Source organism: Halichoerus grypus, chromosome 12 (genome assembly GCF_964656455.1).
Source record: "Halichoerus grypus chromosome 12, mHalGry1.hap1.1, whole genome shotgun sequence".
Lineage (NCBI taxonomy): Eukaryota > Metazoa > Chordata > Mammalia > Carnivora > Phocidae > Halichoerus > Halichoerus grypus.
This window is the reverse complement of record NC_135723.1, coordinates 94095296-94111525: the sequence shown is the minus strand read 5'-3', so window position 1 is coordinate 94111525 and position 16230 is coordinate 94095296. Positions and strand designations below refer to the sequence as shown.

Here is a 16230-nt window from a genome sequence, read left to right as displayed (position 1 = left end):
CAGGCTGTCTGGAGTATCTCAGTGAAAAATGAAACAGTCAGAAAATATACAGATCTGAAACTCAGAGTAAAGATTTAAGAATCATCTTCATGAGCATGGTTATTGAAACCATGAGACTCAGAAGAGAAGAGGGATAAGAATACAATTTGAGGAATAGGCAGAGAAGAAAGTAAAAGGAGAGGCTCGAGAGAAAGATGGGAAACCAGAAGAATGTAGACTCATGGAGGCCAAGAAAAAGTATACAACATAAGATGATGTGGGCAAGATCAGTAAATATGAAGACCAAACTGTATGCATTTAACTACTGAGTAGGAGTCATTATCTCGTGATGTAGTCATGGTGGGATTCAGATTGGAGTGAGCTGAGGAGAAAGTGGGAGGGGAGGGAGAGGAGGCAGTAAAAACTCAATCTTTTCAAGAATTGTGACTGTAAAGATAAGAGGAAACATCAGGTTTCTTTCAATTTCCAAGTTTTCTCATTAAACTACTTGAAAGAATTCCTGCAATATATAGTGAAGGAAATACATACATTTAAATGTATATGTGCCTAAAAATAAAGCTCAAGAGACACTATTTGCCTTTCTCTGTGTGAAGTATAAAATATAGTCATTTTGGTAAACAGTCATGTTGATACCACTCCAAAACACCAAGCAATGAATCATAGGAGCCCCTTCTTCTAGATTTCCTTCCCAGATTCGACCCTATGATACCAATGGTTGCTTATCAATCCAAAGAGGGCAGTCGTAATTCCTACGTCACTGGTATTTTTGCTGCCATTGTCACCACAGGGTGTAGATTCTGAAAACAGGCAGCCCATCTCTTTGATGCCATACTTTGCCAGCTTTAATAGTTGATCCTGGATGCTGAGGGAAAGTAAACTCCATGGCCCCTATTTTTGCTCTTCCTTGGAAGAGTTCTTAATGACTATCCATTTCAATTCACTCTCTCTCTTTCTCTCTCTCTCTCTCTCTCTCACACACACACACACATGCTGTTTTCCCCACAACAAACCCACAGTACACCCAGAAGGCTGTTTAGCTGTATACTGTGTCCAAATTTCTTCCAAGAACAGGTGTGGGCATGGTTTTCTATCTCCCCGAACTTTTTGGTAATTACAGTTTATAGATTCCATTGTCTTAGTAAGACAATTGTTATATTGCATAATACACATGCTAAAGATTGCATTTTCATCTTAATATCATGTGAAGATTACCAAAGTCAAATCTCAGTTTTTCTCTTTTTTTTTCATTTTTTTATTGTGGTAAAATATACATAAAATTTTCCATTCTGACCATTTGTAAGTGCAGAATCTATATTTTAACATGGAAGGATATTTATATAGTGCTAGCTTAATCTATAGTGTATAGATTACAAAACAATGTATATAATATGATCCCATTTTTCTAAATGAACCAGTATCTATCATCTATCTATCTAGCTAGCTAGCTAGCTATCATATATCTATCAACTATCTTTTCACTACCTAGTCATCTAGAAAGAATATACACCCAGGGATGTTAAGTGACTAGAGCTAAATATGTGAATTTATATGGACTTTCTTTGTTTTTTCAATTTTCCCTACAAATATTTTCTAGCCATTTTTTATAATGAGCACATGTAGCTTTTATATTAGGGGAAATATAAAAAAGGAAAACTTCAAATTTAACATGTAGTACAAATTCTTGATAATAAGACTTTAGTATTATTCACCCTCACTGCACTTCCTATATTTAGCAGAATGCCATGCTCAAGAAATCCTGAATGGTCCCTATCCTCACACGGCACATGGTCTGGAGGGTGAGCAGTTGGGGCCAGAGAAGAGGAGTCCATGACAAAGGGTACTGTGCAGAGCTGTATGACAATGAATGGAGCAGATGGGGCACAGGAGGACCTGCTCACTAACATTAGTGACTTCAGGCGGATTTCTTTTCTTAAAATTTCTATTTTGACAAAATATCAGATATGCAGAAATGTTGCAAGGAAAGTACAAATAATTTCCAGGTACCCTTCACCCAAGTTCTCCATTTGTTAACATTTTACTACCGTTCCTTCCCACGGTATTTCAAGGAGACGCAGACACATAGAAAGGGCGAGTCTGTGTCAAGGCGGTTTTCCAAATTCTCCTAAAAAGCTTCCCCTGTAGGGGCACCTGGGTGGCTCAGTTGGCTAAGCATTGGATTCTTGATTTGGGCTCAGGTCATGATCTCAGCGTCCTGGGATGGAGCCCTGAGGCAGGCTCCATGCTCAGCAGGGAGTCTGCTTGAAGATTCTCTCTCTCTCTCTGCTTACACACACACACACACACACACACACACACACACTCTAAAATAAATAAATAATTCTTTAAAAAAGAAAAATGTCCCCTTGTATTAGAAACCCTCTGGCAGGAAGCTTCCTCTTGCAGAGGCTATAAACTCCCTTCCCCTCCCTGCCCCACCCGCTCCCATTGTCAAGAACATTGAACAGGAAGAAGTGTTTGCTCAGGGATGCTGCCAAGATAGAAAGACCATGTAAAGAAGGAATGACAGTGCTTGAGCAGAAGGAGCATATTCTCTGAAGGTTCCTCTGCCCACCACACCAAGCGTAAGGCCACCAGGAAGATCCCCACCTGCAAACTAGGCCAGCCTTCCCAAGAGAGAGCAGGTGAGTCTGTCTGTCTGTCCTCCCTGCACAGATTATTGGCCCTTCCCCAATTCCAAGAGCTTTGGGGACACCTGTCTTGTCTGTAAGAGTGCTGGCATAGTGTTTTGGAGAGTGAGACTTTTGACAGCTGAAATCAGTATGGCCAAGACCACAGAGAAGGTCCTAGAGAGCAGGGTCATTTCAAAGCTAAGGGTTCTTAAAGTCCAGGAGAGGATTTATTTCATTAGACAGAGTTTAGGAGGTGACTAATAGGGCTAAAGTCTAGAGCTAAGGTATGGGTGAAGGAAAGGCACCATGCCAAGTTCAAAGGCTCCCAATCAGTACAAAATTCTATGTGTCTTCTGGGCATGGGTTGGACCTTATTCGTGTAGCTAGCTGTTAATGGCACACCTGCCTTTCAAGCCCCCCAAGGGTGCTCTGAGAAAGAAGCATGTGTCCTGCTAGAAAGAAGACTTGCTCCCAGATCTTTAAAGTGATACTCTCTCTCTCTCTCTTAGAGCACAGTATCTAATTCCCACAGACTTCCTCATCGCCTTCATCATGAACTGGCACATGATAATCTCTGTGCTTATCATAGTGGTGCTTAAAATTGTTGGAATGACCTTATTTCTGCTTTACTGTGAGTATTTGAGCAACCTCTTACCCCAACCCCATACTGTCTTGTTCTTGTACTTTCCTCTCAGAATGCAAAGTTGAATATAAAGGCTACACGCCTAAGTCTTCCCACCTGAGGGCAATGCCCAGTGTGGGGGAACTGACAATGCTCTTCTCACTCCCCAGCACACGCAATGGGCTGGGTCCCTCGGTCTGCCTTGGAGATATAGAACTGACTAGTGTCTGACGGTTAGAATACCAAAGCTTTTGCTGCTACGGTGTTAGTTGGGCAATCTGAGGTGAAATACTTATCAGTGCTTGTTATTGATCCTCAAACTTGAAAATCAGCGTCAGTTCAACCCAATGATGAGGCTGAGGTAAGAGCTGCATGATGAGGTAATGGGATTTTTACTGGGGGACAAATTTCCCTCCATGTCCATAGAAACTTTTATCCAGACGCTTAGGAGAAGGCTTGTATCAAAGGGTTTTGCTGTAGCTGTGAGAATCTTCTCCAGTCCCAGAAACCAGTAGGGAACATAAATGAGGAAGGAAATGTGAGTAAAAGACAGCAACTGGGTAAGAGGTGTCTTTCCTTTCACCCAGCTGAAGGCACAATTCCTATCATGTAAGAGAGCAGGAAGAAAATATGAATACGAATAAGTAAACACATTCACAAAAAAACACATACACATCCTCGTTGACCTGAGTCAGAGAGCTCCAGATCTCACAGTAATAGTCACGGTGCCTCAGCAGCCCCTGGGTGATGTTGGTTTGTTATAGTCATCCTGCAGCCACTTTTGGGGCTGGGCCAATAGCTGATTTTCTTTGCAGTCCCACAGATTTTTGGAGAAAGTCAAGTCAACTTCCTTCCCACAGAGAGCTATGGAACAGGTAATGTACATGAGAATGATCTCCTCCCAGCCTCCAGGTTCTTGTGTGCTGACTTTTTATAGTCCTTCCTCAAAGCCTCCTCTCTTAAGAAATTCTTTTGCAGGGAGGGTCCATAAAGATATGCTAATTGCTATAAGAGGAATAAGTTATAGGGATTTAATGTACAGCATGGTGACTATAGTTAACAATACTGTATTAGGGGCCCCTGGGTGGCTCAGTCATTAAGCATCTGCCTTTGGCTTGGGTCATGATCTCAGGGTCCTGGGATCCAGCCCCACATCGGGCTCCCTGCTCAGAGGGGAGTCTACTTCTCCCTCTCCCCCCTGCTCATGCTCTCTTGCTATCTCTCTCTCTCTCAAATAAATAGGGAGAAGCAGACTCCCCACTGAGTAGGGAGCCCACTGCGGGGCTCCATCCCAGGACCCTGGGATCATAATCTGAGCTAAAGACAGAAGCTTAACCAACTGAGCCACCCAGGAGCCCCCCAAAAAAAGATCTTCTAATTAATTCCCCTGTTTCTATAGATGGGAAACCCAGACTAAGCTGATCGAAGTTTGTGATCCTCAGTTTTCCTCCTGAGTATGAGGATGATTTGTATATAATCACCGTAATGTCATGAGAAAGGACTTTATAAACTCTGACATGTTGTATACCTAAAGGAATTGTTATACAAAAAAAAAAAACAAACAAACCAAAAACCTACTTCCCACAGGAAAACTGAAAGATTATAACCAGCACTTTTTGTATGCCAATCACTCTGCTAGACCAACAAAAGAAGAAGAGTAAGAACCAGGAGCTATCAGCCAGCTGTCCTCAGTAAAGCACAAGGCCCCATGCTAGAAGCTAAGGGGCATAAAGAGATGAATGAGACATGGCTCTCCCGATTAAAACCTCCTCCTCTTAAAACTTTCCTAAGAACCTCCTCCTCACTTCCTCTTAAAACATTTATTACTACATACATCTTGAGGAGAAAGTTAATTGCTTGTTCATCTTTGTATCAACTGAGGCTCCTAGTACAGTGAGCTGTATGGAAGCAGTATTCATGAAATATTTATGGAGTTCTGTGCAGTTATAATCCCCAAATGGTTTCTGCTGAAAACCAGGTTATTTTTCAATACAAAGAGCCTTTGAACTGGGAACTGAAATAAAAAGTGAATGCTAACTGGTAAGTTTCATTCATATCATTGGAAGTAGCTGATGTGGTGTCTGGGTAAACTAAAGTGGTCTTCATCCACACAGGACAAATAACTGGGCAGCTGAGGAGAGGTCTGACCAGCCTCCAAGCCACTGCACTGTCTGCTTGGCCAGCCAATGTGTTCTCAGGAAAAATGAGGCTTCTTAGAGGCCTATAATTCCCCTATTTATATTTAAAGACATAAATGGACTTTTCTCTGCCCACAGGAAATCTCTGGAACGTTCACCTGCCTCCATGTGTGTCAATATCCCTGGTCCTGAAACTAGTTCCCATTAGCCTCACTTCTTAGAGCTGGCAGGTGCTGATGAGAGTGGGGCCAAGAGCCACCCATGGGAGAAGAGTGTTCACATGGGACTAGAGGCACCAGAGATGGGGAGAACAGCACAGATGCTGTGCGCAGCCGAGAGCGGGAAGTGCTCCAAACAGCACCTGGGCAGGAGGGGAGGGGGCAACACTGTCAAAGGCGTATATGGAAAGGAATGAGAGGTTTCCTTTCTGGTACTAAATTCACCCATTCCTGTTCTTTTCTCCTGTTCTATTTCTCAATATTTCACACCTACTCCCCCCTCCAAAAAAGATATGAAATAGGACGTGGGGTGTGGGGCATGACTAAAAATGGTAGTAATTAGATGGAAAGTTCAAAGAAAGAAAATGAAAACTTCTAGCCAATGGTGGCCTTCTCATCACCACTGTCCAGAAACAAATAGTTGCAGGGACCAAACAGCTGCTCTGATGTTTGTGTTGTACTCATAATGCAGTTACCTTCAGGTTTTCTTTTTGTTTCAGTTCCTCAGACTATCGGGAGCAGTAATGTCAGCTCAGTTCCCAGAGAGAGCTCCGGAACAGGTACAGTGTATGACGATAATCTCTCCTCTATCCCAGGTTCTTATGTGATGAGTTCTTAGACACTTTTCCCATTACCTCCTTGCTTATGGAACGTTCTTGCTCAATGGGGCCATAAAGATCTTCTAATTCATCCCCTTCACTTTGTCCACAGGGAAATTCAGATTAGACTGCATGGGATTTCTTCCAGGATGGAGGATGATTTGCATTAATATAACTTCTATAAAGAAACTCATGCCCCACTATGTTTTGACTCAGTTCCAGGGTTCACACTCCAAACCACTAATCCTATACTGTCTTTTCTTGGATTTCTTTAGTCTGCTCCAGAGGGTGGTATTTTCATCGAAGAAGATGCTTTTTGTTGTCCCCTTTTGAACTGTCCTGGAACAAAAGCAGCGACTTTTGCAAAACAGAAGGATCCACTTTGGCCATTGTGGACACGCCACAGAAACTGGTGAGAGCATTAGGGGGGTACAGTAAAGTGGCCCACCCTACAGCAGCCTCAGCAGGAGGAGATGGTGGGGCAATGGGGCAATTTGATTGATGGAGCAAGGGCCAGGTGGAGGTGAGGAATAGAGAGGTGGCTGGCTGAGAGCCCAAGCTCCTTGCTCTGAATCTGGTGGTGGGAGACTCTTCTCAGTAGCAGTGGGGTGTATGCCTCAGATCACTTGAGCTAGGGAAATCCACACTCTATAGTCTTTTCCATAAGGCTTAGCAGTGCACTGGTATCCTGGGGATGGGCCAGGATATTTAAAGTTCAGGGAATGACCAAATGTGTTTAAAAGTTGTTTAAAAACTATAGAATACTTCATATTTGTAAATTAGAGCTAATGTATCATTAGAGCTACATTAGCTCTACATTAGAGCTAATGCATCATCCAAGTTGGCCTCATAAATAAGGAAGATGCAAATTAACAAAATTAGCCATATGAAAAACAAAGAATCAGGTCATAGAATTGGGATTGCAGTATATAATTATGATAATAAAGATGGCTAACACAATGCAAAAGCCTTTATTTTACTACCTCTTTTTATCCTCCTAAGGATTCCAAGGAGGTATTATTATTATCCATACTTTACACATGAGGAAGCTAGGGCACAGAAAAATAATTTGACCTAGGTCATACACCTCCTAAGTGACAGGACATAATTGAATTGAGATCTCACCAACTCTAAAACCCACACTCTAATCAATTTTAGATCATAAGTTATTTTAGTTTATAGTTGCCTCTCCTTCAAATCCTAAGCATCTGCTGAGTGCTAGGCATGTGGGAGATACTGCACACCTGCTTCTCTGTGCTCCATCTTTCACCCTTCCTCTATAAAGTCCTCCTGTGGTTGAGGAGAATTCATAAGAGGGCCCTCTCTGAGTCTTGGTAACAGGTGTCCAACAAAGAGTAGGGGTCAGGATGCTACCTCTGCGGCTAAGTATACAGATGGGAAGGGAAAATGCCTTACAGTAGAAAGCCAGGAGTAGTATGGGGTGGGGGTCAGGGGAGGGGAAAAGAAGAGAAGAGAGGGATAAAGGGTTGAGTAGAGGAAGTTGACATCCTCTTCCTCTACTCAACCTTCAAGTTCTGACGCATCTCAAGTGTCATACGTGGCATTCTCCAGAAAAATCTCATCACACCAAGGATTTGCTAGTGATCTCAAGTCTGTATCCCCAGCTAGTCATCTCTGGAACAAACAGTATATCAAAATCCACTCTGATGTTTCAAAAGCATCACAAACTCACCATTTTCAAAACTGAGCCAAATTATATTTTACCTCACCTGGTTCCTCCTTTTGTGTTCCAAGTATTGGCAAGCAGTCATGTTACCCAAGATTGAATGCTGATGATTTTCTGAGACTTTACCTCTTCTCTTCTCCCCTAAATTAGCTGCTAACCAAGCCTTTTCCTCTCTCTCTCCACAGTAAATTGTTCATATCTCACCTGGATTTCTTCAGAATTATTCTAACTCCTCTCCTTGCTCCTGATTTTGTCCCTTCTTACCTAACCTCCATAGAACCCACACGATAACATCTCTAAGCCTCTGAACTGTCTGTGCCATTTTACAAATTAAACTGGGTTAAAGTCTGGTTTCCCTGGCATGACACATAAGGCCTTGTACAGTCTAGCATCTGCCTTCTTGCCAGTCTTATCTCTCCACCCACCTCCCTTCTACCTCTGCACAACCACATTAAGCATCTTAGAGTTCCTCAAATGCTCCAGGCTGCTCTGCAGTCTGCCTGTGATCCAATGCTCCCTCCTCCAGGAAGTCCATCCTGACCCACGACCTCCCCTATCTCTCAGAATCCATCTCCAGGATCACTTCATCTGCAGTCTTTCTAGAAAACCCCAAATTCATGTAGAATTGATCACTTCCTCCCTTCTGCCTGTGCTATATCTAGCACATGTTCACCAGCACTACACCTAGGACACCTGCCACCATGCTGGTTAACTCCTCTGTCTTCTCTTATTAGACCAGTGAATCTTCACCATGTTGGGATCGCTGACCTTTTTAAATGGTGGCCAAATCTATAGAAATGTCCAGAAATCTATAGAATCCCAGAAACACTGCATTAGCATGATAGTTTGAATAAAGTTCTAACAGCTTCAGAGATCCCCTTCGTAACCATCCATGACTTAGTGTAAGAGAGGTAAGCGTTAAGAACCCTTATTTTAAACCATGGGTCAGCAAATTTTTCTTAAATGGTCATAGAGTAGATATTTTATGTATGTCAGGTCATAAGATCTCCACCATAACTACTTAATGCTGCCCTTGTGGCTCAAAAGCAGACACAGATGACATGTAAAAATGGGCCTGGATGTGTTCCATTAAAACCTTATTTACAAAAACAGGCTAAACTACTGGCTGTACTTTGCCAACCCTTGTTTTAGATCATAATTTCTTTAAGGAGAGACCAATTTGTTTCCATATGTCCAGCCTTGTTCAATGGCTCACACTGGGCACTCAAGAAATCTTTGTTAAATGAGTAAGTACAGTAACTAATTTTAAAGAATAATGAAATGAGATATTTCAGGGAAGGAGAATACAGGAAAAAGAGGAATAAAGGCAATAGCCCTGGGGATGGAGGGAATATCCAAGTGAACTTGGACATCCACTCATTACAGGAGGTATGTGAAGAGTACAGGAAAGAGCCCAGGGACTCCCAGACTTCAAGCTGGAGTGATTTGTGATTCATTAGTTTAATCAAGAAACTATTATATCATGGATTGGTGTCAATTTAGCAAATACTCAAAAACCACTGACTATTTCTCAACACACTTTTAAATCTCCCTAACTGTATTGCCTTGAAAAGTATTCAAGAGATTCACTTGATCCAACCTCATTTGGAATGTAAAATTTCTGGCAATGAAATAATCCTATGCAGAGAGGCATTCCAAATAAAAAAGAAGTATTCAAAAGTGCCCTCTTTTAGATCATATAGTACCCTTCCTCTTCATTTTCAAAATGTGATCCCTGAAGAGCAGCATCAGCATCACACTGGGAATTTGTTGGGAATGTAAATTCTCGGTCCCCTACACCAGACCTACTGAACCAGAAGCCCAGTAAGCTGTGTTTTAGCAAGATTTCCAGGTGATCCTGTTGCTCTGTACCTAGTGAAAACTACTCTAGGGGTTATGGTGAGTGCAAGCTATAGCCAGCCTCAGAGTCCTTTATCAGTCTTCCATGTTCCCAGAATCAGGGCCTGTTGGCAAAGGGAGACAGCAGCAAAAAAACTTTTTGTTGAACTATTTTTTTTAACTTCTAGGAATTTCTCCAGGACAAAACTGGTGCTGAGAAGTATTTTATTGGCTTATACCAGCAAGCAAAGAACAGTTGGCATTGGATTGACAACTCCATATTCAATGGCAAGTATGTGAATATCTCACATTTTTCTAAGGATCTTAGTTCACCTAAAGAAACCTGACCTGAGATTCAGTGGGTTTGTCCTGGAATATCACAGAGGCTGAGACTTGGTTTTTTGTTTTATTCCTCTCTTTTCTTCCAACTCACCTATTTCCAGAGACACATTTTTTGGTAAACTTTTATTAAGAAAGATATCAAACATTTGTAAGTAGAGAGAAGAGTAGTCATACAGTGAGTTATTTTGATCAAATCAAGAGCCAAACAAATCCATATACATACCATTTGTTTGATATATCTCATAAGTCTCTTTTAACGCATAGACCATACTTTATTACTAAGTTCTTAACAATTCCCCAGATGGGGCTTCTTTATGTAAAGTACTGATGGAGAACATGACATTCCTGGTGTACATATGAAGATGTTGAGTCAGACAGAGAGCAAGTCAGTTCCCTAGCCTATAACTGGGCTTCTCACAGAAAGAAGGAAATTAAGATTCGTTCAATGTCTACTAAATGCCAGGCACTTGCTAAGCACTTACTCATGTCATTTCCTACAGTATTCACAAAGATGTTGTAGAAAAAGCTTTTATTCATCCTCATTTAACAGTTGAATTGAAGCTGGGAGGCTTAAAAATGTACTGAATATCGTCAAGCTGGGAAACTGTAGAGTCACAATTTAATCCCACATCCCCTTGACTCCAAAACTCATGACGTTTCCATGAAACCAGACTCTTTCCAGTCAGATTGAATGACAGAAAAAGAGGTGGGAAAAGGCCAACACACTTTCTCCTAAAGCCAGCTGGTGCCTACAAAAGGAAAAGCAACCTCTTTCTTCCTCCTCTCATTTTTCCTACTGTGAACATAGCCTATGCAGTATTAAAACAATATTTCTGAGAGGAAAAGACAGATGAGATGTTTCTAACCAAGCACAAGAGTGAGTTAATCCAAGACCGTGAGTCCGGAAAGGGCGGGTGTGGAGCTGGATTTGGGATGGGGGAGGGGGGGAATGGAATCAGTAAAGGCAGGGCTGAAACGATTGGCCTTCACCACACTTTCTCTCCCATTTAGTGTTACCAATCAACATCAGAATTTCAACTGTGTGACTATAGGCCTAACAAAGACATACGATGCTGCACCATGTGACATCAACTTCCGCTGGATCTGTGAGAAGGCAGCCAAATGACTGCAGTTCTCTGTGGCCTCTGACAAGAATGACAAATATGCTTTTGGAGAAAGCAAAAAAATATATAATTGGGATTGGTCCAGGAAATATAGAATATCAAATTAGTGTATCAGTCTTCCACAGGTCACTGACAGAGCTCCCTAACAAATTGCTCCACAGCCCCCGCACAGATACACTCGCATCACACAACAGAGGCAAACTCCCCATTCTGGGCCAGCAGCTCCCCCAAGACTCCATTTCCTGTAAGTGTCACACCCGTGACTCTTTTTAGATCTGCACCAGGCATCTAGTCAATGATCCCTTTCTCCATCTATCTACGATGAGAGGTCCTTGCCTATGTAGGGAAATGATATTCTGCTTTAGGGGACTGGGTGCTAGCCATCTCCAAGAGACAGGGTCATTTTATGGAGACAACTCAGTTGATATAGTGACAAAGTCTGTTTCCACAGAACTGAGCATTTTTGACTGATCAACAGGGTTTAGGCTGTTGCCAGGCTCTGTTTTATCCTCAAAGCACATGCCCTTACTACTGAGGAGAAACTGCAGACTGAGCAGGTAAAAACAATATTTAGAGAGTAGCGGGGGTAGAAGAGAGATAAACTCAGCTTCCTGACCGTGCCTCTATTCCCAAGGGACCCTTGTTCACATGCTCCCCCACCCCTACCTCAGGTGGGATAGCAGAGGCCCTCCTCAGTCTGAATTGAAGATAGGCCTAGGGAAGGGTTCCTGGAGCCAAGCTTGGAGCAGAGAAAGCATTGTTCACAGGAATGGACAGAGGTCTGGCCAGGTCAGGAATCTGCCAGGGAATCCCTTTGAAAACCAGACAGCCAAGATGACCAAGCAAACTGATCAATGTTTTTCAACAAAGCCCTGAAAAGACACTCAGGCTTAAATTTTCCTGGTTTTGACCCGAATCTCCATTTTAGTAGATTTTATTACCTGACCATGCTTTTTGAGTGTATTTTAAGAATTTGTAATAGTCTCCTGGGCTCCAGTGGTCACAAGATATTCCTGCCTGCAGTTTAGAGAGACCCTGCTACCAGGTACAGCCTTGTGACCAAAAGATGTCACAGCCTTATACTGATTGGCATCACACCAACCTAGAACTGGCCCAGTTGACCAAGGGGTAAAAAAGAGGAGGACTACTCAAGGAAACATAGGATATAGGCAAGAAGTAGGCATATAGTAGGGAGGGAACACCAGAGACAAATGGAAATCATATGCAGAAGGAAACAGAGTTCATTTGGCCCTACTGGAAGAAAGGCAAGAGAAAGGCAGAAAAGTCTTGGGGCATCCTGGCTATTCTCTGCACTTGCAACAAAATATCAACCACATACCCTCCTCAGTAAATGGAAAGGAAACAAGAGACACCTCTGTGTTTGTAGTAACCAGAATTAAGCCATAATGAAAGACTGTATTGAACTAATGGAAATTATAGTCCTCTAAGTAAACTTCTCACCATTTGTGTCTAAAAACAGCATACCACAATGGCTGTGTATATCATCAGATGTATGCCGAAGAAAATTATTGTTTTATTGTCTATTACAGTACTAAGCTCTCTTCCTATATTCCTAGGCCTCATAATTTTTATACAATTAGCATGGCCACTTATAATTAAAAAAAATGAGATAATACATTAAGTGTTAGAAGTTGCTTGAAGGAAGCTACCAGAAATAATTTATGTTTGGGGTGCATTGGATGTGGTATTAGCAAGGAATAAATGCTGCAGTTGAGGTGGGTGTTGGGGGGGGAGAGGCTGAGTCTATGGTAGATAAAGAAAGAAACAGAATTCTACACCAAAGGTAAGTCCCAGAATCCAGACAACAGAAAGAAAACCACAACCCTTCTGTTTTGAGAAGGGAGAATTATGGTTGCCACACTTCCTGTTTTATGACAGAATAAATTTCAGACCTCCATAGTCAGGAAATGTAGACATCTAGTAATTTCCCTAGTAGACAGCCCAAATTTCCCCCAAGATGAGGACATACTTCTGTGAAATTTCTAAAAGAGGCCCAGTGGGCTGGGGTGGGAGTAGGAAGCATATAGGGAATATTGTCCCTTTGGTTTTAAATTCTTTACTGGGGGGTGCAGGGGTTGCTGATTCCTTAAGAAGGTAGATAAATGTGACCGTATTGGGCAGCAGTGGTATGAAGTTTTTTTTTTTTTTTTTAAGCAATGGAAATTTAGTAAACCACTGGATTAGAGTTTTTGACTTTGCTTCCAATATGTGAATCTGTATAGATTTCTTACTCTTTCTGCCCCTTAATTTCTTTATTTATAAAACAAGGCAGTAATACCCCTCTCACAAAATTCTTGTATATATTAAACAAAATGCCCACTATGTACCTCAATGGCAATAAACAATAGAGGAAGCACTTTGTGGAAGATTTGAAGTTGAGATCTTTATCCAAGAAGTACTCTTCAATTTGCTAAAAGCTGAATGGAGGAAAGCCACTTAATTTCTCAGAATTTCTGTTCACTCATTTATAATATGGGAATAAAAATGTGCCCAAGTCAGGAAAAGGTGCTTCAAAAATTCTGTGACTGTCAAAACCATAATCTCCATGCCTCTGGCTTACATTCACATTACCCATCCTGCCTGTGTGAGCTGTTGGTCCCATAACCAAAGTCATTGACGCCTGTCCTCAGATGTTGATAGATTGGTACCAATTCATGACTGAAAACATCAGGTATAGGTAACCTTTGCCTATTTTCCCTGCTGTTGCCAACCCCCCACCCTCAGAAGCCATATCCTTTGGTGACCTTTGTCTTCTGAATAGTCCTGCTTCACTTCCTGAGTCTCCCTTAACACAGGCTGAGCAATAATGCAGTAAAAGTCTCACCGTCTACTTTTATCTACTGTAGCCTCTCACAGAGACTAAAACTCCTGCAGGGGGCCCTCATGATTCCTTTAGGTATCTTCACTACAGGCCAGTGAGTCTGAGGTAGCAGAGGTATTACCTCTCAAGCCACAATCTTGCTCAACTTCAGGTGCAAAGACTGCATCATCAAAATCCTTCATTCATGAGATATTCCCATAATTGGCACATGCCAATGGGTCTTCTTTTATGCATTTGTTTTGTTATAGTTATATATACATATGCATACATATATATGTATATACATATATAACACACATATATAACTATATATATGTAATAACACCCATGAAACTACCCAACATGAAAACTAGAATCTTTTTTCTTTTTTTTTTTTTTTTTGAGAGAGAGCGCACACATGAGCAGGGTTGAGGGAGGGGCAGAGGGAGAGAGAGAATCTTAAGCAGGCTCCACACCCAGGGGGGAGCCGTACACGGAGCTCAATCTCACGACCCTGAGATCATGACCTGAGCCAAAACGAAGAGTCACTTAACCGACTGAGCCACCCAGGCGCCCCTGAAAACTAGAATCTTTATAGCAGTTTATATCTAACTCTGTGGTCTTTTCCTAGTCCACCTGTCTCCCCACAACACAGGCAACCACCATTCTTATTCCTGTGTTCATCACTCAATTTTTTAAAAATTCATTTTCATCTCATTTTTATGTACTCTTTTTCATTTTATAAAAAGGCATTATGCTGTAAGGAATCATTTAGAACTTGTTTTTTCATTTCATGTTAAATGATTCATTCATATTGTTGAGGTTCGTTAATGTTGACTACTATATAATATTCCATCGTGTGACTACATAAACCATGACAGTTCTAGTTGGTGTGCAATTGGTTGCTGACAGGTTTTTGCTAACATGAACAGTGCTACCATGAACATTCTTCTGGTGTTCATATACAAGAGTTTCTCTTGAGTATATCCTGAAGAGAGAAATGTTGGGTTATAAGGTATATAAATTTTGAATCTTCTAAGATAATGCAGAATAGTTTCCAAAGAGATTATGTCAATTTTCAGTTCCATAATAAACATATAATAAAAATATATGAGATTATTATTTATTGACATATGGTCTTAATCTGCTTTCCCTAATTATTAATGTATTATTTGGAGTAGTGTTAGATGCTATAGAAAACTTACAAATGTTTAGTGGCTGATCACAATAAAAGTTTATTTCTCATTAATGTACAGTTATGTATTGTGCCTACTGTTAGCACAGACTCTGTTCCACAGGATCATTCAGGGACCTATGTTGATTGAATGTTTTCTATCTTCAACATATGGCCTCAAGGATGTAAGTGAAAAAGAGAGAGAGGAGGATTATGCATGAAGTCTTTGGGACCAGATGTAGAAGTTGTGTACATCACTTCTACTCACATACCATTGGCTATAACCTACTCACATGGCCACTCCTATCTGCAGGGAAGAGTGGAAATTTTATTTTACCTATGCGTACAAAAAGAAGAAATGTTTGGTGATCACCTAGCACTCTCTATCCCAACTACTGTGGTTGAATGTTTCTTTACAGGTTTATTGGCTATATATATTTCCTCTTCTACAAAATGTGCATTTGTAATATTTGCCTATTTTTCTACTGACTTGTTTGTACTTTTAAAAATGATTTTAGAAGTTCTTTATATTATACATCATTTGTTATGTTATTTGAAAATCTCTTCTCCCAGTTATAACTTCCCATTTCACCACCTCTGAGCTGTCTTTTGATGAATACAGGTTCCTAGGGTTTTTTTATTTAAATTCAATGCCAACGTATGGTACATACTTAATTTCAGATGTAGTGTTTAATAATTTATCAGTTGTGTATAACACCCAGAGCTCATCATATCACGTGCCCTCCTTAATGCCCATCACCCATATACTCCATCCCACCACCCACCTCCCCTCCAGCAAACCTCAGTTTGTTTCCTAGAGTTAAGAGTCTCTCATGGTTTTACTCCCTCTCTGATGACTTCCCAATTTTCCCTACCTTACACTATGATCCTCTACACTGTTTCTTATACTCCAGATATGAGTGAAATCATATGATAATTGTCTTTCTCTGATTCACTTATTTGGCTCAACATAGTACCCTCCAGTTCCACCCAAGTCGATGTAAATGGTAAGTATTCATCCTTTCTGATGGCTGAG

The 16230-nt window shown here is 41.2% G+C and overlaps 1 protein-coding gene across 2 annotated transcripts; it reads left to right on the top strand.

The window, feature by feature from the left end:
* The first annotated feature begins 2455 nt into the window (after positions 1–2455).
* CLEC5A (C-type lectin domain containing 5A) lies at positions 2456–13586 on the top strand. 2 transcript variants are annotated; one of them, XM_036086599.2, is made up of 7 exons: positions 2456–2642; positions 3140–3261; positions 4068–4127; positions 6109–6168; positions 6483–6619; positions 9922–10025; positions 11087–13586. In XM_036086599.2, the coding sequence occupies exons 2-7, from the start codon at positions 3183–3185 to the stop codon at positions 11199–11201; spliced, it is 555 nt and encodes a 184-aa protein (XP_035942492.1). In that variant the 5' UTR covers positions 2456–2642; positions 3140–3182; the 3' UTR covers positions 11202–13586. The 2 variants fall into 2 exon arrangements, with proteins under 2 accessions (XP_035942492.1, XP_035942493.1); XM_036086600.2 differs by lacking the exon at positions 4068–4127.
* The last annotated feature ends 2644 nt before the right edge of the window (positions 13587–16230 follow it).

Excerpts from the sequence above, each read along its gene's own strand:
- CLEC5A (XM_036086599.2), top strand. The coding sequence starts at position 3,183 with ATGAACTGGCACATGATAATCTCTGTGCTTATCATAGTGGTGCTTAAA. Across the intron at positions 6,169-6,482 it reads CAGAGAGAGCTCCGGAACAG|TCTGCTCCAGAGGGTGGTAT; the intron begins GTACAGTGTATG and ends GGATTTCTTTAG. Across the intron at positions 10,026-11,086 it reads AACTCCATATTCAATGGCAA|TGTTACCAATCAACATCAGA; the intron begins GTATGTGAATAT and ends TCTCCCATTTAG.